This window comes from Embiotoca jacksoni, unplaced genomic scaffold, assembly GCF_022577435.1.
Source record: "Embiotoca jacksoni isolate LCO1_2020_lvr unplaced genomic scaffold, fEmbJac1.0.p SCAF_8, whole genome shotgun sequence".
Taxonomy (NCBI): domain Eukaryota; kingdom Metazoa; phylum Chordata; class Actinopteri; family Embiotocidae; genus Embiotoca; species Embiotoca jacksoni.
This window is the reverse complement of record NW_027185436.1, coordinates 21247473-21272890: the sequence shown is the minus strand read 5'-3', so window position 1 is coordinate 21272890 and position 25418 is coordinate 21247473. Positions and strand designations below refer to the sequence as shown.

The 25418-nt window shown below is 43.4% G+C and overlaps 1 protein-coding gene across 4 annotated transcripts; it reads right to left on the bottom strand.

Moving 5' to 3' along the window:
- Window positions 1-221: 221 nt before the first annotated feature.
- On the bottom strand, window positions 222-25223 carry gnb1l (guanine nucleotide binding protein (G protein), beta polypeptide 1-like). Of its 4 annotated transcripts, none has more exons than XM_069138828.1 (8): window positions 25169-25223; window positions 21779-21893; window positions 18731-18888; window positions 18296-18421; window positions 17643-17805; window positions 15155-15247; window positions 8592-8807; window positions 222-2225 (listed from the first exon to the last, which is right to left on the bottom strand). In XM_069138828.1, exons 3-8 carry the CDS (start codon window positions 18838-18840, stop codon window positions 1944-1946), a joined length of 990 nt encoding a protein of 329 aa, XP_068994929.1. In that variant the 5' UTR covers window positions 18841-18888; window positions 21779-21893; window positions 25169-25223; the 3' UTR covers window positions 222-1943. The 4 variants fall into 4 exon arrangements, with proteins under 4 accessions (XP_068994929.1, XP_068994927.1, XP_068994928.1 ...); XM_069138826.1 differs by having other exon boundaries at window positions 21779-21937; window positions 25169-25189; XM_069138827.1 differs by lacking the exon at window positions 25169-25223 and adding an exon at window positions 22095-24485 and having other exon boundaries at window positions 21779-21937.
- Window positions 25224-25418: the final 195 nt, after the last annotated feature.

The window sequence follows — 25418 nt, the reverse complement described above, 5'->3', positions numbered from 1 at the left end:
CTATTACGAGTGCAAGATGTCACCAGAGGGGTCAGGGACAAAAGGTATGGATGGAGCTCTGCGGGGAACAAGGAAAACAATCACCACACACACACACACACACACACCACACACACACACAAAGCAAGGTCTTACATTTCTTATTATTTTTTTGAACAAGTTTAGAGTACAAACAGAATTCAACCAAAACATAACTTTGGAAGAAAAAAACCCCACCAATCCAGCAGTTACGGATTTATTTTCCACGACAGTAGCGTCACAGCAAAAGCAGCTTGTCCAGCAAATGACCTCGTCTTTCCTCTGCTCGCTAATGATTCGTGGCCATTATGTTCGCCGTCCTCTTTGATTTCTCAGGCCTTTCCTGTACAGCGGGATGAGCTTCTCCACTCGGGATCATCCCAGGAGACAAAAAGCCGTTACGAAGCAGAACGTCGAGCGTTTGAAGCCGTGCCCTCCCCCACCCCCCCTCCGAGCCTCTCGGCCCACTGTTTGGAACACAGGAGCTCCCAGGCCGCTCATCGACTCCGAGATATTACTGGAGACAGTGAACGGGGAAATAAACACCTCTCTATTTTCTGGGGGACTTTTACAACAAGGCACAAAATAAGAGAGACAAAAATTCTTAATTTAATATTTTAACTTAACACAATTCAGCGTGGTAGTTATGTTGTGTTTCTGATTTGTAAAGATGATACACATAGTAAGAGAAGTAAATCAGTTCACGCTGACCAGGTAGTGCAGCAGCTGATCACTAAACCAACACGTCTCTTTTCTCTACGTCCCCGCTGTGATTAACCTTGTTTGACACATGCAGCTCAGGTCGGGCTGCAGGGCCTGTGTGTGAAGCTAAAACCTGCTAGAATAACAACACGGGATTACATAGCTGCTCAGGTGCGTCCTATTCCTCAAATTCACGTCCGCTGAAGCAAATCTCCCATCGGATAAGTCAACACAATCACATAGCTGCGCAGAGCATCGCATACGGCTTCAGCAAACAAGAGGGCTGGAAAAGACAACCGGTGCCTAATTAACTATTTAAAAGCTATTTCAGGTGGTCTGATAGCGAAGGAAGCAGAGAGGGTACAGCTCTAACAAATTACATTTACATGTAAAAAATACAAGTGCTGAAATATCTTGTGAGAAAATGAGGTCTGCAGTCTTCAGTTCTAAAATCAAGCGTACCTAACATGCATCTTCACATTCATTAATAGACCTCCACTGCTGGTGAGTATATTTTTGAGGCAAATAGGGGAAAAAAAAAATGCTCTGGCTTGTTTATTATTTTTTTTTTTTAAACCTATCCCAATTGTTTTGGCCGACGCTGAGCCCAGGACGTCCACATTTTCTCAAAAAAAAAAGAATCAATCAGGCCTGTCTTGTTGCATGATCCCAATCCAAGTCAAAACTTTTCCAGACATTTTCAGCTTGTAGGCTGTGACCTCGGGGGGTCGGGGGGTTTGTTGTTGTTGTTGTTCAGGGGGTTTTAAAAACAGGAACACAAAGACAGCAGAAAAGGAGGAGAATGTCGCCAACCTTTTACATACGGGGAATCAAACTAATTTATTACTCACTCAAAAATGTCTCCAAAAAAAACATGTAATTTTTTTTTTTACATAATACACAGAATCAATGTCTGAGTCTGTGTTTAGTATGAAAATATAAAACAGTGGGAAGAGGCGTCAATATATACCAACATAACTTGGGGTAAAATGTTTAATGGTTTATGTTATAAAAATTGAGCACGAAGATTATTTCTGATCCTGCAACATACTGCAGGTTTAACTGTGTAGAGGTTGAAGGAGTCTTTGCAAATTCTTTTTCAGAACCAGCCAGGTTTTCATGTTTTGTCTCCGCGACTCAACTGGAACACCAAACTTGGGCTGTGTCCCATCAGTACAGGTGACAGTTAAAGTATCAGAAGTCTGTCCAGGGTCTCAAGAGTCTCAGCTAGTAGAGCCACCTCCCTCGTTGTATACGGACCACAGGCTGATCCGCTGGTCCTTGGATCCAGCAGCCAGCAGTCTCTGTCGGGGGTCCTGATGGTCGGAGAAGGCCACGCTGAGCACCATGTCGGTGTGGTACTGAAGCACTGCCAGCGGCCGTAGCTTCTTCCAACCGAACACCCGCACCCGGTGGTCCCAGCCCGCTGATGCCAGAAGCTTACCGTCCTCCCTGATACACAGCTGGGAGACCCCGGAGTTGACCAGCGTCACGTCGCCCTGGAGCTGTGGATCCACAAAGAGGAGGAAGATCTTAACGGGGTGTTTGCAAGAATCTCACGTGCACGTAGAGTCACATTTAGATCTATTACAGAAGCACTCCTACAAAAGAAGACCATAAAAATGCGAAGCAAGCTACAATAAGGAGTAGCGTCTTTGTGGTAATTGTCTGAGAAATGTAAAACCAAATTGCTCGTACCAAAAAAAAAAAAAAAAAAAAGACTGACAAAAAAATACCAAACGTCATATTTAGGTCAGTAAGTTAATAAATCACTGCCGTCTTGGAAAAATGTGGCCAAGCCAAACATTGACAGGGAGAGGCTATCAGCTGATCTGATGACTGAGGTCCCAGTGTGAGGCTGGAGGTCTGTTGAACCTGGCCGTAGACTCCTGGGACTCAATCATCTCCCATAAAACATTACGGCACGAGGGCTGCGAGTAAATCTCTCTGCGTGCCGGTATTTGGTTTGGAGTTAGGGGGTGGAGGGAGGCCTATTCTGTGAGCATGACAGGGCTTTGAGTTACCTGTGTCACAAGTCTGTGAGAAAGAGAGAGCGACCATCTCGCTGAAACGCTTGTTTGCAGAGGCCTTGTTGCTTTAAACGCCTGTGGGGTGAATTACATTCGCACTGAAAGGTCTCGTCAGCGGGCGAAGAGACCCGATAAATACGCCGTTGCAGCGGCTCGCCTGCTGCTGAAGATTAGCCACAGCCCCATCTCCCTGTGATCTACAGTGTCCCGAGGACGGCATCAATCTCCCTAAAGGGGCAAGATCCTGACATATTATAATGAATGGCAGCTAAGATCACTATCTAAAAAAAGGGCCGGCTGCGGTGGGCATTCCAGGGGAGCGAACGTGCTCGAGCTGGGATCTCCGCTGGGTCGCTAGATGGGACGCAAACATCTGGATATGGGAGCCGAAATCAAACTGGACAGCGTAAAATTGACTTCATAAGTTGTGTCTGGGGAGACTAATGGCCTTGGGTGATGGTGGTGGTGGTGTGTGTGTGTGTGTGTGTGTGTGTGTGTGTGTGTGTGTGTGTGTGTGTGTGTGTGGGGGGGGGGGGGGGGGGGGGGGGGGGTTATCTGCATGCTCCTGTTCCGGGCAGGAACCGTCCACGAGCTGCATGTGGAAGATATAAGCCAGGTACTCAGAGCCCAAGTGGATAAAGTGGAATGTAAGGGAGAGAAAAAGAGAGCCGGGAGGAATGTCATTGATCACAACAGCGAGAAAAGCAAAGTTCAGAACAGACAGTGATGTGATTTCACCTTTTTTTGGGGCAAGGCGGGGGAGGGGGGGGGGGGTTAATCAAACCATCATCGCTGGTACAAGTGGGATGAAACAGTGTGGTGGTGCAGAACAAACAAGCCAGATACAAAGAAAACTGGTGAGGGGGTGGGGCGGGGTGGGGGAGGGGGGGGGGGAGGGGGTGAAAGATTGTTTGGAGCTTTGTTATTACCTCAAGAATCTGGTATGCTCCTACCTCTCTGCATCTGGTTTGCATTAGAGCCCTGATCATGATGGGTTTAAGTGTCTGTTTTTGTTTGTTTTGCTTCCCATAGTTTGTGTCAGGAAAAGGCATTTGTTTCATTAAAGGGTCAGTTGAAAGCAGTAAACGGCTAATGACGGAGTAATGGTCATTCAGCGAGGCCGGCCGGCTAATTGTTTTTACTTTCTGTCTGAGAAAGTGGAGAGAAAAAGTGGTGAGAAAGGAGGTTTGTCTCGTGCAGCGGGTTACAATGAATGACGCTCATGTGCAGCTCTGCCGGTTCCAGTGATCAGTGTTTACTCTGTGATTTCATGTGGCGCTGGTGTTTGAAGGCAACTGTGCTGAAACAATTAGGTGATTAATTGATTAGGTAATAAACAGGAAAGTAAAAACCAACAATTATGAGATTCAATTAATTGTTTCAGGTCATTTGTCAAATCAAAATTCCACATCACATTTTAAGGCATCACTGTGGCGTTTAAAAAAGTCTGATCTGAATTCTACATTCTTCTTTTATTTTATAGACTAATGCATCAAATTATCACAAAAAAAACCAACAACAACAAATTAGTTAATCATGAAATGAAATATTAGCTCCAGCCTGAGTCTAACATTATTTTTGGTCACATAAAGCATCTGTTCAAATCTAGATTAACCTGGCAGTGTAAGAAATAAGAATATAATGGATAATAATTTGAATCAGTGAGACCATTAATCCATTTTGTTTCCCTGACTTTAATCTTTGTGTGAAGCGAAGCAGCGGCTTTATATATATATATATATATATATATATATATATATATATATATATATATATATATATATATTCTACAGACATGAGCGAGGTAACAATCTCCTCAGCAAAGAGACAGAAGCATTTTCTAAAAAATGTCAATAATGCTTCAAGCAAAACTTACAAAAACATACTGGTTGCCGCTCGACTGTTTCTTTGTTTTCTGTGATCTGTTTGTCTTCCAGTAAAATGTCCCCATCGGGACAATAAAGTATATCGTATAATGTTTTATCGTATCGTAAACTGATTATCTTTGGATTTCAGATCGTTATTCAGAGAATAATCTGATATTGCTACGTTGGGTTCTTAATGATTTCAAAAACCACTAAGCAACTGAAAAAAAAAGCAACCAACACATTGATAGACAATAAAAATTATAATTAGTAATATAAGTCATAGTATTTAATTGTTCTCGGGAAGGAAAACGGTCTTTTATAATTCGATGTTCTCCAGCAGCATCACTGTAGCTCTCGTAGGGCCCCACCACAGTTGAATAAATAAAGAAAATGCAGCTGACTTCCTGTGCTGCCATTAACCAGGTTTCACTCTGTAGTGAAATCTCCATTAGCTCTAAACGGAGGAGTTTTGGCTCCTATTATTTCCCCATCCCACTTTCCCCCCTTTTTTGCTTCCTTACTAGAGATTTAAGACAAGAGATTCCTTCTTTGGGTTTCATCATTCATTTTTGTTTTGTTGGAACACTCCTTCCTGGTCTGTGTTACAGCATGCAGACACACACACACACACACACACACGCACACACGCACACACACACACACACACACACGCACGCACGCACACACACGTCTGTGTGTCTGCGACAGATCCAACACAAACTTACACTTCGAGATCCTCTTTTCGTAGCATCTCGCCGACACGGCCCACGTTCAAAGGGGAACGTCCGCTTGGCAGGCTTCACTCAAGTCGTGCTCCACTATTCCCCCCCCCCCCCCGTCTTAAACCTCAGCCTTGGCACCAATCTCGGTGTTCACGCTGATCCACTGAAACGTCCCATCATCGCTCACTCACTCGAGCCGAGCGGCTGGGAGGCTTTTTTCGCTGGTATTTTCTGACACGCCCTGTCCCTGAATCACACTCGGCAGCGGGGAGATTACAGCCTTTTGTCACCTTGCCTGTTAGAGCCTGGCTGAGGCTGACAGGAGATGGATGTGTCACGCAGTTGAGCAGTCCCATTGAGAAAAAAGGAGGAGTGCACAATATACACACACAAATATATACACACAAATATATATATATATATATATACACACACACACACAAATATATATATAGATATATATATCTATATATATATAAAAACATTTTTAAAAGTCAGCATTTATATAACAGCAGCTCATACATCAGTCATATATCAGACTGAGGTTGAGACGTGACCTTTGAGTCAGGTCACGTCAGGACTGGCTGACGGTTGAAGACACCCTGCAGGTGACTGCTGCGAGGACACAGTGTGGATGTTTTAACATTGCTGGACTTCCACCTGTAGAGAACTGTCATCAGTCTGAGAAAGAGCTTTGCTGTCAGCCATGCTTGATTTACACTGCTAATCTTCCTCTGTCTATACCTTCTTTCTCTTCCTCCGGTCCGCGACCTCTGTCTCTTTCTTTCTCCTGAAGAAAACCCGTCACTGCACTTGTCAATGCATTTTGAGTGGCCGCCTAAATAAACGTCCATCTGGCTTAACAGCTTGTAAACCCTCACGCCCTCGTAGTCTCACCCCGACACATTCCCCCAAAAAATGCACAGTAGAAGGAAAGCAGGAAAAAAAAAAAAGTGCAAAAAGATGATGCTTCATTACTGTGAAATGATATCAGGGCCAGCCGGGTCAAACGGGAGATAAAGGCCTCTGGGATCCATGTGTAACACATTAACCTCCATTCCTGAGGCTGTCTGTCTTTATCTGGCCTTGATAAACTCACTTCACAGCTGTTCAGCTTCACTAAATCATAACTGCGCTGTGTTGTGTCACGTTCAGTTTCCCCTCCATTTCCCAAAATGTATCTATCTGCCTTGCCAGCCAGCTCCACAACACCACACTGGACTGTGTCCATTGCAGGGGCAATTTGTGGGAAGTGGGATGCTGTGGCACTTACAGCCTCCTCAGCCTTTATTGCAGCCTCCCACTGTGAACTACTGTTCCCTTTACAGCAGATGTGTTTTTTGTTTGGTTAAGGGGGCCTCCAAGGTTTTGATATTTTTATTACCTCTCGCGGGTCGTCCGTCAGGACCCGGGGCCCGGGTCCACCACCCGGCATGTCCCCACCCCCACCCCCTTTACTCCGGCCACACAAAAATACTTTTGTGGGAAGAACTGAGGATAGCTGTCTGGACGTCACACTGAGCTGCACTTCAGAATAATTTAAAAGCCCCTGTTGGATCCTTTCCCCTCTCCTTGTGCTTTTTTCCTGTTATCCTCATCCTGGATTACATGCTGAATCAATATTTTGTTGCTTGAGCAAAATAAACCAAATAACCAATCTCCCCCTGTTTTCGGTACATCGAATCAAATCCTTCGTAGTGTTTTTTTCTAAACGCGTATTTGGGGTTAAAAAAGAAAAAAAGAAAAGGGGGGGGGGGGCTTTGCAAATATTTCTAATTCAAGCATTCATTTGTAAAAAGCCTTGGAAAGAATAATACCCCTTCACTGAGCAGGAGTGTACTATATCAGCCTCAGGTTCCGCTCCGAGCTCTGATTCATGGGGGTTGGCTGAAAAATGGGAGCATTCCCTTTTGCTCATGAAATCAAAAGAAAATACAGCTTCAAATGAGGCATTAAGTCTGTGAAGCGCTAGCTGTTATGTAAAATGAATTATGGGACGAAGCTGTTGTGATCTCTTTTGGTGTGGCAGAAGATGCTCTGGCATGGGCTCTAGTGTAGAGTTGGGATCACTCCCAGGGTATGTATGTATGTATGTATGTGAGATGCCGTATGCATTGTGGTCCAATGTAAGTATGCATCTTAATAATGTTGTATTGTTTTTTTTTTTAACTGCTAAATGAATAAAGTACACATGGATATTCCTATTTATTCCTATTATAATAATAAGTGGGATTGCGTGTGTTTTTTCAGTGAAGTAATCACTGATATTTGGAACATATTATCCAGGCTGAATGTGTCACTATGTGTCAGGGTGTACGTGGGTGGTTAGACTCTGGAGTGACAGCCATAGCCCGGCCCTTGGCCCCTAGCCCTGCCAACGCTGTGTAACCAGCAGCTGATTTATGGCCCCTGGAGCACCGCTGAGCCTCTTCCTCTTGGCCCCTAATGTTTTCCAAGGGAGACTGGAGAAAGGCAACACTCCTCTGCTCCCATCTCCTCCATTACCTTTTCTTTTTTAAATAACATTTTATGGGGTTTTGTCGACTCTCTTGTGCAACAATTAGTTAGCAGGTAGGGGGCTTTCAGGAACTCAAACAGGGGCACTTCAATAACCAACATGGATCATAATGGCAAGCCAAACAACAGTAACGGTACTCAAGAGGACATTTTTAAATAAAATTAAAATGACTAACACTAATTTGGCAAATTTTGCTCTCATTATTTTATCAAAATTTGATAAAAAAATAAAATAAAAAAAGAATCACTGAATAAGCTGTAACACCTGAACAGTATAATGCTGTGATTTTCAATGAGAGGAAAAGTGGTTAAAAAGTTAGGATTAAGGCCATATTTCTAAAAGTAAAGTGCAACTAATGTAAATAAAAAGCTGTAAATAAAGGATGAACAGCTAAAAAGTTAGTTTTAAGCATTGGAAAATGGTGAAAAGGCTACAAATAATGGACAAATCGAAATAGATAGAAGTAATGGCATAAGCACTTGGAAAAAGATTTAAAAAAAAATAGGGAATGGAGATAGTTAGAAAACAGTATCGTATAAATAAGTCATTTTAAGGTTATAGTTAAAATGTAAACTTGACCTCAAATAAACACATTTAGAAGATGATGGGTGGTGTAGTTGAGAGGGTAAATTGGTTCACTTTAGATGGGGATTTATTAGACCAAAAAAAAAAAGGTTGGAAACCACATGACTAGACAACACTACTGCCCACTGTAAGCTCGTCCTCTGCTGACCTGCAGCTTCTTCTGTCCGTCCAGCATCCACGAGGAGAGTTTCTCCTCCGAGGAGCCCGACACACCCCTCAGACGCTCCGTGTCAAAGGTCAGGCACATGACGGGCTCGGGGTGGGCTTTGACTTGGCTCAACTTGGACCTCTGGGTAACGTCCCACAGCAACAGGGAACCGTCCTCGTATCCAGCCAACAGGAGAGGTCCGGGACCCGAGTCCGGCTGGGAAAAGTAAAGGGAGGGATGATAAGAGACGGGGAGGAGGGACGGCGAGATGGGGAGAGGGAATACAGAGTTAAGATGTGGGGTGAGAGCTGTGCGGTAAAAACCGCAGAAGGCGCGGTGTGGCGGCTGGAAGCCGAGAGGAGCAGAGGTTATCATCCTGGAAGCTCCCGCTGACACTCGGGGAGACGCTGCGAGGTCCATTCGTCAGCCTGCTGCTCTCTCTTTCCAGCACTCCATTACACCACTCCTCACTTTGCTCCTCATCTATATTACTGAGCCACAGGCCTCGCAGCCAGGGCGGATAAATAACGCTGAAAAAAATACTGCTTTTCTTCAAGGGGACTTTTTTTTTTTTTACTTGTTTTATTTAAGTCTTTATACATTGTTTAGGTTTATTTTTTTAATATTTGGATTCATTCTTCCTTAATGTGTTCAATTTCGTTTATTTTTATGAACCTTTTTTTATGTTTTGATGCTGGAAGTTGCAACTATCATCCTACTACAATTTGCTCCATTTTAAAGTGTGCAATTAGCAAAATGGCTCGAAAATAATCTTGTTTTTGACAATTTGACAAAATAGTGAGAATATTAGATTTTTAATTTCAAAAAGATCCAATTGAAAAAAAAATAAGTGTTGTAATTATTTATGTCAGGGAAAACCTATAAGCTTGCCTACAAATATAAAATTGTGACAATAACAATCTTATTTACTATTATTTAGAGTATCTTGACTAACAAAAACAAAATTCAAATAGAAAGTTAAAACAAATTTGACCACAATTATATAAACTGTAACTAATATAATAAAAAAAATACCAATAGTAGCTCCTCCTTTCAATATTGTTTTGATTCAAAAACAACATAAAAATGTCTTACAATCACCTAAAAATAATAATAAACAGCAGCAAGTTCTCACAATAAGGACACAGGATCCAGGGAATGATTATAAATGATTAATGCAGAGAAATGTTCTGCAATGGACTCAACACGTATAGAGCTAAAACTACTCATTGTTTCAGCCTTATAAACACCTCTTGTTTACAAACAAACTCAAAAAACAGCCTCTATACATTCAATCTTGCTTCATCCCCATTTCACCCGCCGACATTTCAGATCGAGCCACAATGTTTACGACTGGTGAAACCATCACTAAATCTTTCAAATCACATGAAATGAAACCAGGTGCACAAACGGGCAAACAATAAACTTCTGTAAAAAAAAAAAAAAAGAAAAAAAAAAGAACAGTTAGATCATCCTGTAACATGTACTAAATGTAGTTGCACGCATTTTAAAAGAGCAAAATGCTCAGTGAAAGATTTAAAAAGGATGATAAAGTGGTGCCTTTCCACTGTTTGGAGTCACAGATAACCTCTCAGTCCTCGCTGACTTCCTTTAAATGTGTTTAATCAAACAGACACAGAGATTGTGAAGAGGAATAGCCGACCTTGTAAATCACCTCTGTACATGCAAACATTAAGGTGAGCTGATAAAAAGTAGCTTCATATGTCTTTGCGCTGCTGGAAGGGAGACAGGAAGGACTGACGGAGAGAAGGAAAAGGAAGAAGGAGGAACATCTGGGTGGATTTCACCATCATCCCACTTTCCTGAAATCCCAGTATCTTCTGTGTGCGTACTTCTTTTGAAACAACATACCTAAAAAAAAAAACACCCCTTCAAAATCTACAAATACCTGCAGTATTATCAAAGTAACGATTTGAACTTTCGCCGACTTAAAAGACATCAAACTGGCCGACGGAACGACGCGAAGCTTTAAAATACCATCGGTTCTCCAGAAATAGCACGGTGCCATGCAGAAGGCAGCAGAGGGAGAAATTTTTTCCATATGTGCAGGGAGAGGCCAGGTCTGTCATTTTTCATCCACGTTGTAGTCCTCTTCTCACTTAACGCTCGATATTTCTCTGCGTCCAGCTTTAAACAAATTATAGACAAGAGTCGTGTATTCCTTCCAAACACATCAGCGAGGACGAACACTAAGGGATTATGAAAACAAATAAAAACAAGTGAAAATCAGTGGCCCCTGCTTGCCGGCAGGGACCAGGCTAAGCGTTCCAGGCTTGGGGCCCACCGCTTCACTTAAGTGTAGGAGCTCCTTGATTGATGATGTCATGGGTCAGAGGTCGGGGAACCCTGGGTAGACACCTAATTCATTATATCCTCCATTGGCCTTTCTGCAAGAGGGCTCTCTGCTGGAGTGGGGCCGGGGCTCTGGGAGGAGATTCATCACCAAAGAACAGCTGGAGAGACGGATGGATGGAAGCTGGCTGGAGGTGCAGGACCAGAGGAGGAAACTATGTCTTCTCCAGGATGGCAACTGGTCTGGGTGAAACCGGTAATAATAAACCGGTAATATTAACTTCTGCCACGTTTTCATATCTGTATTTCCGAACGAGTTTATGTTTTCTTTTTAAAATTTCGCTGCTTAAAATTGAGCAGCCCGGATGTTTCGGTCAGACCTGTTGCATCCCCGACAACCCTCCCCACTCTCCTCGCTCATATCATTAGCCCGGCAGCTTTTCCAATATTCAAGATGGTACTTCGGGGTGACCGGGTTTTTTCAGTGGCAGCTCTAAAACTTTGGACCAGCCTCATCTTCCAGATCAGGTCATCAACTTCACTTCAAATCTCGATTGAAAACATATTCTTGGTAGCATTTCCAGAGCAGGCTCAATTTAAATATGATCTAACTTCTATCTAACTTTATCTAGTGTGCTGTATCAATGATTGCCCCTGTATACTTTTAATCCTGTATAGTTTCTTTCCTCCTTTTTCTCTTCTTCTACAAAACACACACTTGGTGGGGAGGTTTAAAAACACTGTCGAGTCAACCCAAAGTAAAGAAAAAAATGAAACCTATTGTGACACTACAACAATTAAACCTAAAGTGAGTTTTACTCCTCTGAGTTTTAAACTTAAAACAAACCAACTGCACAAACGCTGATCTCATCTCTTGTTTTCACTGTCAACTAATGTGCATATTATTTCATCAATCAACACATTAACTCCTTGATCAATAAAAGTGAAACAAGTTTTTTTTTTTATATCCCACCATTTTCTACAAACCTTAAGTGTCATCATCAAATCGCGTGTTTTGTCTGACCATCAGTCTGAAAAACATTCATTTGATTATCACAAAAGAAAAACTTAAAATCCTTAAAATTCAGAAACACAAATTATGTAATGTTTCCTGTTGATGAACTAATTGATAAACTGATCAATTGTTTTTCCTACATTTTTCAGCGTCTTGAACTTTATACAAATATTTTTTTCTCCTGTAGCTCAATTTAATCATTTCAGATTGCATCAAATCTTGCCTACAAAGTATGTCGACTTTCTAGACTACAGGCACTTCAACGCTCGTCATTGAGAGTAAAATCATTTTTGTAAATCTTTACCAAACAGTTTTTCCATAAGTTTATGAAACAAGAAAAGATTTTAGAAGATTTTAAACATCACAAGAGAAACGTCTTCTCGAAAACAAAGCGAAATTTGTCAGATATCTCAACCTGTAGGAAGATTAAATCGCTGATGTGGGAGAGTTTCTTGTGCGTGTTGACGATGATGGCTGTCACAGTGAGGAGGGAAAGCTTCAGCCTTAAAGCAGTTCAGTTCTGTCTGCGATAGTGATTTGAGACACATGGACTGACCCGGTGTTATTACCGTTTTCCTAATGACATGAACATGAATACTGAAATCAAGTAGAATTTGTTGTTATGTTTAAAGAGCAACTTTTAGACAAGCTTTTACTGTCACTGTTATTTATCTGTTGTGTTCTGGATGCCTTTGATTGAATTAAGTTACCAACTAGTATTTTAAGTACCCTAATGTTACAATAGCCCCATATTTATTTAGGAGGAGTTAAATACAAAAAAAAAAAAAAAATCAAAGTGCTCATCTATAGACTGTTGCAGATTGGCAGAAAGCATTTCCCACAAAACAGCCACAAAATGATGCTGTAGCGCTCCACAAAGACACACTGGTCTTCGATTTCTAAACTTATTATCTCACTTATCCACGGCAGTGAATTACCATATGTTGTACTGTAATATACACTATTTATTGATGATTGTGTTCTAAACCGTTTGTGCACATTTATTATTTTTGCATACAAGTTTTCACAAGAAATGTCATTTTACTATATTATTTAGCCAACGTCTGCCAAGGACAACTCATGAAAACGAACCTTTTACACTCGCAACATTTTCTCTGTTCAATGTGCTCTGTCGCTTTAGAAAATAAACTCATGCACAATAAAAAATAATGTAAATTTAGTTAAGAGACAAATATGCAAGTGGCATCATGAATGTGTTAAATATTCGGTGTCATTTCTTTGCAAGTTAATTCCGGCCCAAATCGTGAACAACCCTGAGACGAGCAGCCTGTTTGCCGCTGTGGCCGCCGCCGGCCTCAGGCAGGCACCGCTCCAACATACGGAACCAATCGCTGCCTTCGCTTTTTCGTCCTCGTCCCACCATGATGTCATGGCCATGAAGGCAGCGAGGTGATGAGCTGAGAGTGATGGATATCTGTATAGGAACATTTCCTTTTCCCCGCCAGCCTCTGTTCACATTAAAAGCCTTGCACATCATACATCACCAGGGTCCCCCTGGCCAAAGACCGGCATCCTCGCACAAGTCAAACCAACATGTGGAGGCACTTTCTTCCTCCTCGCGCTCGCCATTGTTCACCGCTTCACGGCCGATCAGATGCGGATAAATCAGGTACTAAGCTCTGTCACCTTTTAGACACAGCCCAGCAATAAGAACTAAAGGCCGGGTGGGATTATTCTAAGCTGAATTGAGAAGAAAGTGCTGTTTAACACAGCATTTAATGGTTTCCATAAACTCCAGCAGAGAGGTCTTAAAGTCTGACAATAAATCTGTTGGTGAGTCTGTCTTGGAAGCAAAGGAGGACGATCACTTCTCGTCTCCACGGTGGGAATGAAAAGAGGGAGCGATGGTGAGCGGGAAGACTGAGAGAAGAGATAATTGACGGTGGCTTCTTCCTGGAGTGTGTGTGTGTGTGTGTGTGTGTGTGATAGAGAGAGACAGGGTGGAGACCCTCTCTCATGGTCGTGTCAGCTGCTGCCTCCCGCCGTGTGAGGTTAAGGAAACAGATGAGCATTTGATGTGAAAGACAAGATGAGGATTTTTCTCCTGTGACTGACAGAATGTGTGCGTTAGTGTTTCCAACTTGCCCGTGTGTGCAATAGTGAATGAAAGAAGGGTTCACACACACACACACACACACACACACACACACACACACACACACACGGTTTTCAGTCCTTCCCCAGTGCTTGGAAAGTCAGTGTAAAAGATCAATCAGCGTAAAAGATGAACATGCCTCGGCCTCGAAAGGAATCGGCCTGAAATGATTTACAATCACCTGGGCCCTCCGGCTTTGAAGTCAGACAGCTGCCTGTGCTGTATTACAATGATATTATATAATTTATAATGATATAATTGATCATTATGTTTCCTGGCACTCAACGCTGAGTCGCTTCATAAATCAGATGATGAAAGGTGGGTGCAACAGTGAAATTAAAGGGACGCATGGGCAAACACAAACACAATGTCAGCAGGCACTAAGACTTTAACTTGTCAAAAAAACACAATGCTACCTTTATGGCTTTTGTATCCGACTTATAAAACTCAAATTAGTATGACAGGAATAGAAAAATGAATATGCACTATCCAGCAGTTTGCCTCACTCTGGGTTGACAATGATAAGCCGTGTTTTGATTTCTGTTGCCTGTAAACGGCAAAGCCCATTAAAACGTATGCAAAGTCATAAAAGAAAAAAAACATTCAGTTCCTCCTCAAAGCCGCAAACCCAAAGACATAATAACTAACCATGAAAATAATAACAAGGTCTCATTAATGGGTGGAAAGTAAAACTTTCGACAGCATTTACAAAACAGAAACGTTCTGCCCGGATCAGATTGGATGCACAGCTGCAGGCTGATATATGGCTGTGAACCCCCGGCCCTTCCATACGCTCTAATTAGAGTGCAGGGACTCGCTGCCAGCTGAGAAGAAACGCTTGGAAAAATGGCCCGGGACGAGTTGTTGGGCTGTAAATCATGTGCCGTGTCTCACATGTGCATTTTTGTTGACTTATGTATTATTTGCGTTATCACGGGCTGCTGGCCAATCAGTATGCAGCAGGTAAGTGGAGTGAAATTAAAGAGGAAGTACATAATCTGACGGCTGTCGAGGTGAACTTGTTGACCTGTGCATTGGAGGACACAGTGCTACTGTTTAAGGTTAAAGTAAAAACACCTGAACGATATCTGTTAAAATGACACTTGAGAACCTGCTTACCTGCCACAGTTTTACACACATGACCATCCCCAGCTTTGCGTCTGGTACCAGGGTGCCGACCGGGGTCTTACTGGGCAGCTCCATAATCTTGATCTGTGGAGAACACGCCACAGTTAGAGGAGGAAGTTTCATATACACACACACAGAGTGCAGCTGTGCGGATACGCTGCATGTCGGCCAGCTGGCTGCCAAGTCGTGATTTCTTCTGAATTCAAGTAACAAATCTGCAAACTGAATCTGTCCGTGCCTCCGACCAGCCTTACAGTATCATCCATCAGTGCAGAGCAGCCGCCCCGCTGTCTACAATAAATCCCGCTAAAGCCTGACCCGGCGACATGAGTGGTGTTTTCCTGCACACATTGGCACTGATTCTGATCAAAAATACACAGACTAATGAAGCCGGTGATAAAGTGTGCACCCACAGCCATGCGGACCCGTTCCTCCGACTTCCTCCGCGCTGATGATCCGCATATTCATCCTCATTAGGCCTCAGATTAAACAGCTCTTTAAGGGAGCGATCTGTATTTTAGCACTAGGCCACATCTGTCCTGCATGTTTACCTCTGCGTGCCTGACAAAGAGGGCCTTTGAGGACTTTCCTGCGCCTCAGGTGATCACTGTTCTTGTGTGGCATCAAACTGCCCATAAATAAAACACCCACACTATTAATTAACGTTTCTGCTGTGGCATCAATCTGCTGGCAGCAATCTCACTGTCAACAGTAAACAATAAAACCACCTGAAATAGCTCATAAGGAAAACTGTTGTCTGTTTTCTTGGTTACATATCTAAATATTGACCTGTATTTTGCCCGCGGCACTAAATCATGCCATTGTGCGTGCTCTGTGGCAAGTGCCTCTGTATTGTTTCTTAAGGGAATTCATTTATGTGGGTGTTTTTCTTGCAGATGCCTGATAAGCATCTGTCTTGGCCAGTTCTGTCTGTGGAATGGGGCGGAGAGACCAAATGACAAAATCGTCTGTGGCCTGTTTTGGTCTGTCTTTCATGGGTGTGTAGGTGTGTTTTCTGTCTGTGTCTGTTGGGACAATGGCATTATTGAGGTGCCGGGAGTCACAGGCGCCCTGATGCCTGGCCTGCTGGGCCGGGGTTAGCGGAGGCACGTTTGACTGGATCAGGTGACCGCTCTGTCCCTTTCAAGTGTGGCTCCTCCACAGCGGAGCAAGTAACATGAATCTGGAGGCAATAAAAGATGGCTGAATAGCTGGCTGCCCTCTCCCCATCCGATCTCACCGCTCAGACACTGGCTCCACACAAAACCATACATACATATTGTGGGTGTTGAGAATTAACGACAAGACAGAGGGGGAAAAAAAACAATGATTTCATTCCAGTACGCAATGAGGACTGGGATTTCCCTTTTAAATCCACTCGTCAAGGACTAAAAATGTAAACAGACACTTTGACTATTTCACCAGCCAAAGCAGCTTTAGAAGCAGGAAGGTGCTCGTTCCCTACCTCCTGAAAAGTACAATTACATTTGCTTTCTTGTGCCAGCTCAGTGCTATTATGCGTTTTGAACAAAAGGACTCAATGATTGTCACTTTAATAACCCGAAGCCGGTGGTTGGTATTAAGTGCCTGTCTTCACAATGTGCACGCTAACTCATGACAAGAAGGCTGCTTTATTAATGATGCTATATTAGATCACTGTTTGACAGTTCCTGGCTGCGAACTGCGTGCACGTATATCAGGTTGACTAACGACAAATGTCCCGACGCTACTTGACTGGATTCAAGACTTTGATGGCTCAGATCAAATGAGAGGATCACAGCGGTGTCAGTATATGGGAGAGATGACAGGACTTTGATGTGAGAAAACAACTGTTTCTATGGAACACAATTTTCCTCTAACATAATAAACAGAATCAAAAGCCACAAATGAGTGAATGCTCAAAGTCAATCGAGCAGACTGGCCTGGCAAGTCTGGTCAGGTTCATACAGGCTGCTTCATTATACTCAACTCAGAGCGTTTAAACCAACTAACCTACCAAACTCCCACCTGCCTATAAATTCCAAAGTTACTTCCTGCTGAACATAGAACAACATGCGACAGGGGACACTTTGATCTGGAGGGTTTCAACAGACATATTTAAAGCTTCAGATTTGGCCCTTTTATTTGTATTGTTGTAGAATCAATCAGTTCTACTTACAAGGAAAGTCCCTCTGCTGAACTGAACTTAAAAGTAAACAAGTAATATTCATGTTTTCTCGACATCGTTATAAGCAATTGGTCTCAAAAATGAAGCGTAAAATTACACAGGAAACACGAAAATCTTTTAGTTTTGACGACATTTTTGCCTGTGAAGTAACATTCTTTTCATTCGTTATTTATATGCACGTTAAATTCAATATTGAATAATGAATTTTAAAGGTTGCAGGGGGGTTGGAGAACATCTCAGCATGTTCTCATAGGGAGGCGGAATCTGGATTGACACACACAAAAGAACGAGTTTTCACTGCTGATGTCTCACCTCTTCTGTCTGTTGCCCAGCAAAGGCCAGCAGGTAGTTGGTCGGGCTCGTCTCCAGCATGGAGCACTGACAGAATCCAACGCTGCCGGTCCAAACGGACTCCACCAACTCACTGCGGCCTTCGCTCAGATCCCACTGACAGACCTGCATGTCCCGTCCCTGACTGCACCACCAACAGGAAGTGCAAATACAGACAAAAGCTGCAGTTATTTACTACAATTTTGTTTACATTTTTTTTTTTACATTTTACACCATTCATCAGCTGCATATTTGAAAGGTCCCATATTATATAAGTTCAGCTTTCCATTTCTTTTTCAATTATAGAGGAAGTGTCCACAAAAAAATACACACAGCCTGTATTCAGCAACTGTGCCACCGGACTTCCTTAAGTTTGTGATGTCATAAACTCACACTCATGTCATATGCAAACTTAAGAACAGGAGATGGGAAACTATATTGATTTTGATATTTTTTGGGAAATCAAAACTGCAAAATAAAACACCATAAAAGTATGAAATATGGGACCTTTAAAACGTTATTGCTGACTTTCACTTAAAAAAAAATGCTGGTATTTAATAATATTTTACATTTACAAGTCCCTGGTAAGAAAACACAGAGTATGGCATCCTATCAGAGAGTTAAGAGACATTTACCTGATGAGGGCATCCGTCGACTGCAGTGTGTTGACCCAGATGACGGAGCTGCCAGAATGACCTTCAACGATCTTCTCCGCCCTCCTGCTGTTCAGGTTCCAGACATGGATGGCACCCTTCCCTGACCTGCAGAGCCCAACATGTTGCTTCACAAAAGATCTTCACATTTCATACGGTTCATCCAACATTACTCTACAAGTATAAAGAGAAATAATTGTAAGAAAATACTAAAATGGCGAGACAGCTGGTCTTACACATCCAAACGCCGCACGTCTTTTCATAATTTAAGTTAGTCCTGATTGGCAGGCTTCATGTCTGCTTATGACAGGAAATAAAATAAACCTGTTTACGTGTGCGTGATATGTCATGGACTTAATGAAGCACTTAATTCATACAATCTCCACTGCCTGAGGAAGATGAAGAGATAATACTCACCCAGAAAACAGGAGGGGCGTGCCCTCTCCGCTGCAGCCAAAGTGGAGGGTGTTGAGGGGGCCGCCAGCCCCCCTCAGGGTGTAGATTGGGGACGGAGCAGGACGAGACATCCCTCAGTCATGCAATCAATGTGTGGATGCACAAAGTCATCCCATTCACTGCAAGAGAGAATCACATTTCATGTCCATGTAGGATGCAAGTGGCGGTAACACAGGTGAGAGTGATAAAGTGGAAGGATCGCAGATTCTCAGTTTGAGATGCAGACAACATTTCTCCACCAAAAACAGGCCAATGAGGTCGCAGCACTTCTCTATAAATGAGAAATTTTCAATTCAAAACAGGTTGATTGCACTCTTTCAGAGGAACACACTAAGATGAAAGTCAAGTGTATGCAAAACAAGTCAAAGCATCAGAAAACATTTAGTTATTGCACACTGTGCAGAAGCTGTCGGAGAAGAGCTCCGTTTTGCCTTTAAGCCGTTTTCTGCTCCACACAACAGACAGTTGTGTTTAATGCACCGTCTGTATTTTCCTTACTGTTTGTACCTACAAACCCTGTGGCTCTCTTTCTCTTTCCGTCTTCCTCCTTCCAGTCTACGTGATAAGACCTCTCTTACTCAATACGTCATAAATCACAACCACTGACAGCTTAATTACAGTAAACAGACAGATTGAGGTTTCTCCCTCCTCTTGTGATCCAACAGCCGTTGTCCCAGAGGCAGAGGTAACAGCTCAGGCTTTTTTGTCGTTTTGTAGGCCGGGCTGATGAGGAAACCAACCCGACTGCACGTATGCTGCGAGGAAATGATGCTTCAACAGCGAAATTGCAATACAATCACACGTGACTGACTCTTTGTGATTGGCTGCTCATAGCTAACATCATTCCATCCATCAAACGTCTAAACTCCATGCTGAAAATTACAGGTGCCTTGAACCTATTTATGCCAATAGTCTGGGTATTTCAATTAGACCATTTTTACAGAAAAAAAAAAAAAAGAGAAGTTCTTAAATGCAGGATGATGCATCCCACCTTTTCAGGCCTCAAATATACACAGTGCACCTAACGTGAGAGACAGACTGCAAATCATAACTTCTTCATATGTAGCTCCACAAGATCTATGTGATCATGACGACTCTACGACACTATGATTCAGATTTAGACAACTTTATTGATTCCAAGAAGGGCAGTTGCAGCTTACCCAGTCCATACATGGATAACTATAGTACCGAGCAGATGTTTACATTTCTACTCATCAAGCAGCACCATCGGAGAGGCCTTTGATCGGTCCCAAATTCATTGGGCAGCGAGACAACGAGCCCAAACATACAGCCGGAGTCATGAAGAACTAGCTTCAACCATCCAACGACAGATTGTAAAGCCTTCACAGAGCCCTAATCTTAACGTCACACAGCCAATCTGGGTTTACATGAAGAAATAGAAGCAAGTGAGACATTTTAAACCCACAAAAGAACTGTGGCAAGTTTTAAAGATGCCTGGAACCTGAAAAAGTGCACCTGGGAGAGCTCGTGCCGTTTTAAAGACGATGGCTGGTCAGCCGAAATATTGAGGAGTTGCATGAATATGAACTATTTTTAGCATTATCTTTGAAAGTATGCTAACACGCTAGAAGGCACGATTTCTAAACCTTCTGCACAGCGTTTTATGTGGTGTTTAATAAGCAAAACCTCCCCCCGACTGCATTCGCCCCCTTCCTCTACTTTTACTTATCATAACCCTTGCTCCCTGCAATCAGCAGACGCTGAAACTGGAGCCCAAGGCATTCAGGAGCAGCTCATTTCAGAAGGTTAGTGGTTAAATTGTCCATGTGAATCTGTGAAGCGGAGAGACAGAGACCCCTGGCCAGCCTGCCTAATTAAGCACACACATTGCAGTCTGACTGTCTAACAAGGAAACACTCAACCCACCAGCTTTACTATAAATCCACTATCATAGGGACACACAATGCACGTTTGCCAACGAAAATGTATAATGACAAAAAAAAACACGGTATATAATCATATATTTGAAATGGTTTAAAACGTATGATTGTTTAACATATTGACCATAAGTGCATCACATCTATCTCTGAGGTGAACCAACAGGAAAGCACTCAGCCAACAACCGTACAAACTTGTTTTTGTGTGGTATGATGAAAATGTCAGAAACAGAAAATGTCAACAGTGTTTTTGTGAGGGTCTATCGGTTAAGCTGCTCCTCCTGTGAGTGGGTGGGTAAGGCTGCATTCCTGAGTCAGAGTCCTGTGCTTGTGTAAGTGTGTGACAGGGGGAGGCTCACCCTGATAACAGGTGGATTAAGCGTCCCCCATTGTCCTCTTGCAGCAGGCCTGCATGGAGGCTGTGAGTCACGGACCAAGCAGCCTGAAAATGGCTGGTTTCATTGTCTAAAGACCAGGGACTGAAAAAGGTTCCACCGGCGGTTACAGTTCGCTGTCAATCAAAGACAAGAGTCGGGGACAGCGATGGAGATGTTACTGCGCAGGCCTCGAGAACCGCAAAACCAAACTTGTATCTAAAAGATTACGTTACATTTCATTTAGTGGACACTTTTATCCAAAGCAACTTACAATAAGTGCATTTCAACCATGAGGGTACAAAACCCAGAACAGCAAGAATCAAGAAAATACAATTTCTTCAAGAAAGCCAAACTACAAAGTTCTATCAGTAAGTGTCATTTTAAGCGCTACTAAAGTTCTACTGTTCAAGGTGAAGTCTGAAGAGGTGTGTTTTTAGTTGGCGGCGGAAGATGTACAGAGTTTCCGCTGTCCTGATGTCGTTGGGGAGCTCATTCCACCATTTAGGAGCCAGGACAGCAAACAGTCTTGATTTTGTAGAGTGTTTAGCTCGCAGCGAGGGAGCAACAAGCCGATTGGTGGAAGCAGAGCGGAGGGAGCGGGCTGGGGTGTAAGTTTGGACCATGTCCTGGATGTAGACTGGACCCGATCTGTTCGCAGCGCGGTACGCAAGTACCAATGTTTTGAAACGGATGCGGGCGGCTACTGGTACTGGTAGATGGTTAATAATACTCACCACTTCTTCCACAGTGGACCGTTCTTTAGATTTTCCAGGCGTCAGCATTTCCAGTCACCGAGCTGCCCCCAACAATGGGTCTGCTGTTGTGGCTGCAAGTGAGCTACTCACAAACCTAAACACAAACACGCGGGCCGCTCAGGAAGGGGGAGACAGATACTGTAAACAAACAAGACGGTGGCAGGATGTCACTCAAATCTATTTGTAAATACCTTTAAATTCTTCCACGCTAACAGAGAGAGGCGGCTGAGCAAACATCATTTGTCAGACAAGTATTCTTCACATCAGAAAACATCTCGAGTAAACGCAAACGTACTTGACTGGTGGTGCAGCAGTAGCAGTCGATGCTGAAGGATGTAACCTAATAGGTCCTCAAGGACAGGTAATCTGTTCTTTTCAAATTTACTGCATCATTTTAATAAACATAAGTAGCCTTCATGAAGTGATTGGGCAGTAGATAACAAAGGACCCAACAGGTCAGTAAATTTCTCTTCTAATCAAAACCAATCTCAGAATCACAGAAGAGAGTAGGTAGCTGAGCCTAATTAAACCTGTGTGCCGAGGACGAGGCGCAATAAATCAGGCGGCCTGATTAATAGAACTGAGCTGAGCATGGGAGCCAGTGGGAAGCGGCACGAGAGGAGGACTGAGGCTCCTGCTGGCCCCGTAACAGATAAGACAGCTCTGGGTAATCTGAGTCTAAGTCCGTGGATAAAGGCAGTTTGTCTCTTCTTGGGCCGTCTGTCCACACCTACAGGGTAATTAGGCCTAATTATGAGAGAAAGGTCCGCTTCCCCTTCATGTTATTAAATAAGAGCCAGCCTCGTCCGCCAAGGATCTCTCAACACCGGCAAGGGGCTGGCGACCTTCAGATCAAACACAGCCACTATCTGTGCCCCCACGCCTCCTCGACTGCAGCGCCCGTTCCCTTCTCCTCGGCATCGCTGCGCATACGAGGGCTCCAAGGAGGGAGGGGACGGAGAGAGTATTCGTTATGATATGGGGCATCAAAGTTGGGGGGATGGGGAGGGTTTGAGTGACGGTAAGGGGTGGGCGGGGAGGAGGGGTCCTGTCCACATTCCTCACTTAGTCCTGGTATCATGTGATCAGCAGCTACCCACCTGAGCTGCCCCCCTTGTCAAATTCGACCATTCACAAATAAGAGCAGTGAGGGAGGGATATACTGATCACAGGGGTTTATTATAGAAGCTTTATAATGCCCCGGCTTCACAGGAGCCATTATGGAGGCATGGGATCCCGAGATCCCGTGCTCTGATATCAGCCTCATCAAATATGAGATCTGAGCTGCACGATGAAAACCCAAAGTAGATTACACATAACTCAAGAGCTCCATTCTAGATATGCCTTCCAATGAAATACCAACTTTTTAGCCCGTCAAACCAATAATGTCTCTTTTCTGAATCACATTTGCTAATACTCCCGTCTGTGGCTGCTCCACCACACCTCAGCTATTCTGCCGTTTGTCAAAGGCAAAGGTCTCATCTGCCGTTTCTCTTTTTTTTCCACCGTCTGGCCACGATGGCATTTCCAACTCGCTGGCCTGTCGGTGGGTGGTGAGCCGGCTCTACGACCATTAGTCAGCCGTTGTGCATTCCCCCTCCCCCTGACTAATACAGAGCCTTCTGAGGAGGAAACCAATGCGCCAAATAGAGAACGAGGTCCATTATAAAACTCTGGGTAGAAAAACAGCAGGGGAAGTGGCGAGGAAGACACACGCCCGTTATTGTGTCTTGACGGGGGTATCTGGACTGGATAAACAGCCCAGCGTCAGATAGAGGCTGAAGTCAGACACAAGTGCACCAACACCCACTGCCAATCACAGATCCAATGAGCGGGAAGAGGTAGCATTGTTCACGTGAATGGCGTGAATGCTAAGCAGGGGCCACTGCAGATAAGGGCTCAATGCCTTGTGGGTGTCATTGAGGCAGGCACTGATGGAGCACTGTGTCAGAGGGTCCTGATTTAGGAGGTTCTGACTGTGGTCAACAGGTACCAGGGGCCTTATCTGTTTGCATGATCACCCATTTCCTCCACGAGGTCATTTAACTGAGCACTAGAGGACAAAGGGACACAAGAGGGTCGACAGCCCAGGTGTCATCATACATCAGCACACGTTCTGGGTGTGATGGCCTCCGCTCCGGATATAAAGGGATTTTACTGTCAATACAGCCCAAGATATGACAACAAGTAAATGTTTATTGAGCTGTAATCCCAATCATGCAACGGGAGTTGAATAACGCAGGAAACAACAAGATGTTACACTTTGTCAAACAGCACATGCCACCGCTGTTTCAGCTGTCAGTCATCTTCGGGGGTGTGACGAGTGACTACAAGTAACGAAAGGTGAAACGTTTGACAGAGTGCTGACTATTTAAATAAGATGAACAGCTTCCGGAGTTCAGCCAAACATTTTCTACCAAATTAACCGACATAACCAAAATATCTGTAAAAGCCCTGCACTCAGGCTGTAATCCCTTTAAACTGGGTGTTTTAATAGAATAATTAAATACATTCCTGATTCAATTAAAACAAAATTTTAATTATTCGCTTGGGACTTTAAAAACAAAGTAGGCGGACACTTAAAAGGACACGTGTCTGTCTCATTCTTTAACAGTATGAGAATAAGATTGAGAGCAAATACTTTATATTTAATAATATGTTCTTTATATATATCTTTAAATATAATACTTTTTCACTTAATCTTCATTAAATTTGTATCATCTGCTCTGAGTCCCCCCCCCCAATCCCTTTCTTCCCAAAATAAAGCTGCTACTTCCAAGAAATATCATAGGTTTGTCTATGAACAGTCCCACCAAACTTCTCCAAAAAATATGGCACTTTAGTGTCCTGTGGTAATTCGTAATTGTACCTCACTGAACTACAGTAATGTTGAAAGAAACCGTGTATTTGATCCACGCACTTCACTTTATATAAAGATGAGCAATCATTAAAAAAAAAAAAAAAAGAAACAAAAGGAAATGATTTACGGGGAACTGTAGGTGAGATATGAAGACTCAAGCAAGACAGCTCATCGTTAAATCGCCATAATTTTGAATGGAGTTTGGTCTGCCGGTCACTCAACACCGCTCCGTTGGGACGTCATTATCGGGGCTGTTCGTTGCCACTCTGAAGCTAAAACACTTAATTAAACTTCGTGCTAAAAGCGGAAAACATACTTTCAAAACGCCACGTTTGTCACAAACGTCGTGGTGAAGGAGTCTCGTGGCTAACGCGAGCAACACGCTAGCGACGTGACTACGAAACAACACGCACGCCTGAAATGAACATGACAGGCGTTTACGGTGGGTGTAGTAGGCGCTCGGCAGGAAGAGGAAGAGCAAGACGCTTTCACTAATCTGTAGAAAATACCATTTCAGCAGGACACCGGTGTTTTCACAGTTGGAGAATGACTCGGGCAGCTGCGCAAGGACGAAATACAAAACATGCGCCTTACCTGAAGGACCTCTGTTTACAGTGTAGGAGCTGTCCGTGAAGGTGCCTGAACAGAAGTGGTTTATTTATTTATTTTCTCTCTCTCTCTCTCTCTCTCTCTCTCTGCTTCGTCAGTTTCCCCACTCACATGACTGCGCGTGTTTATATACAAGGATAGATATTAGAC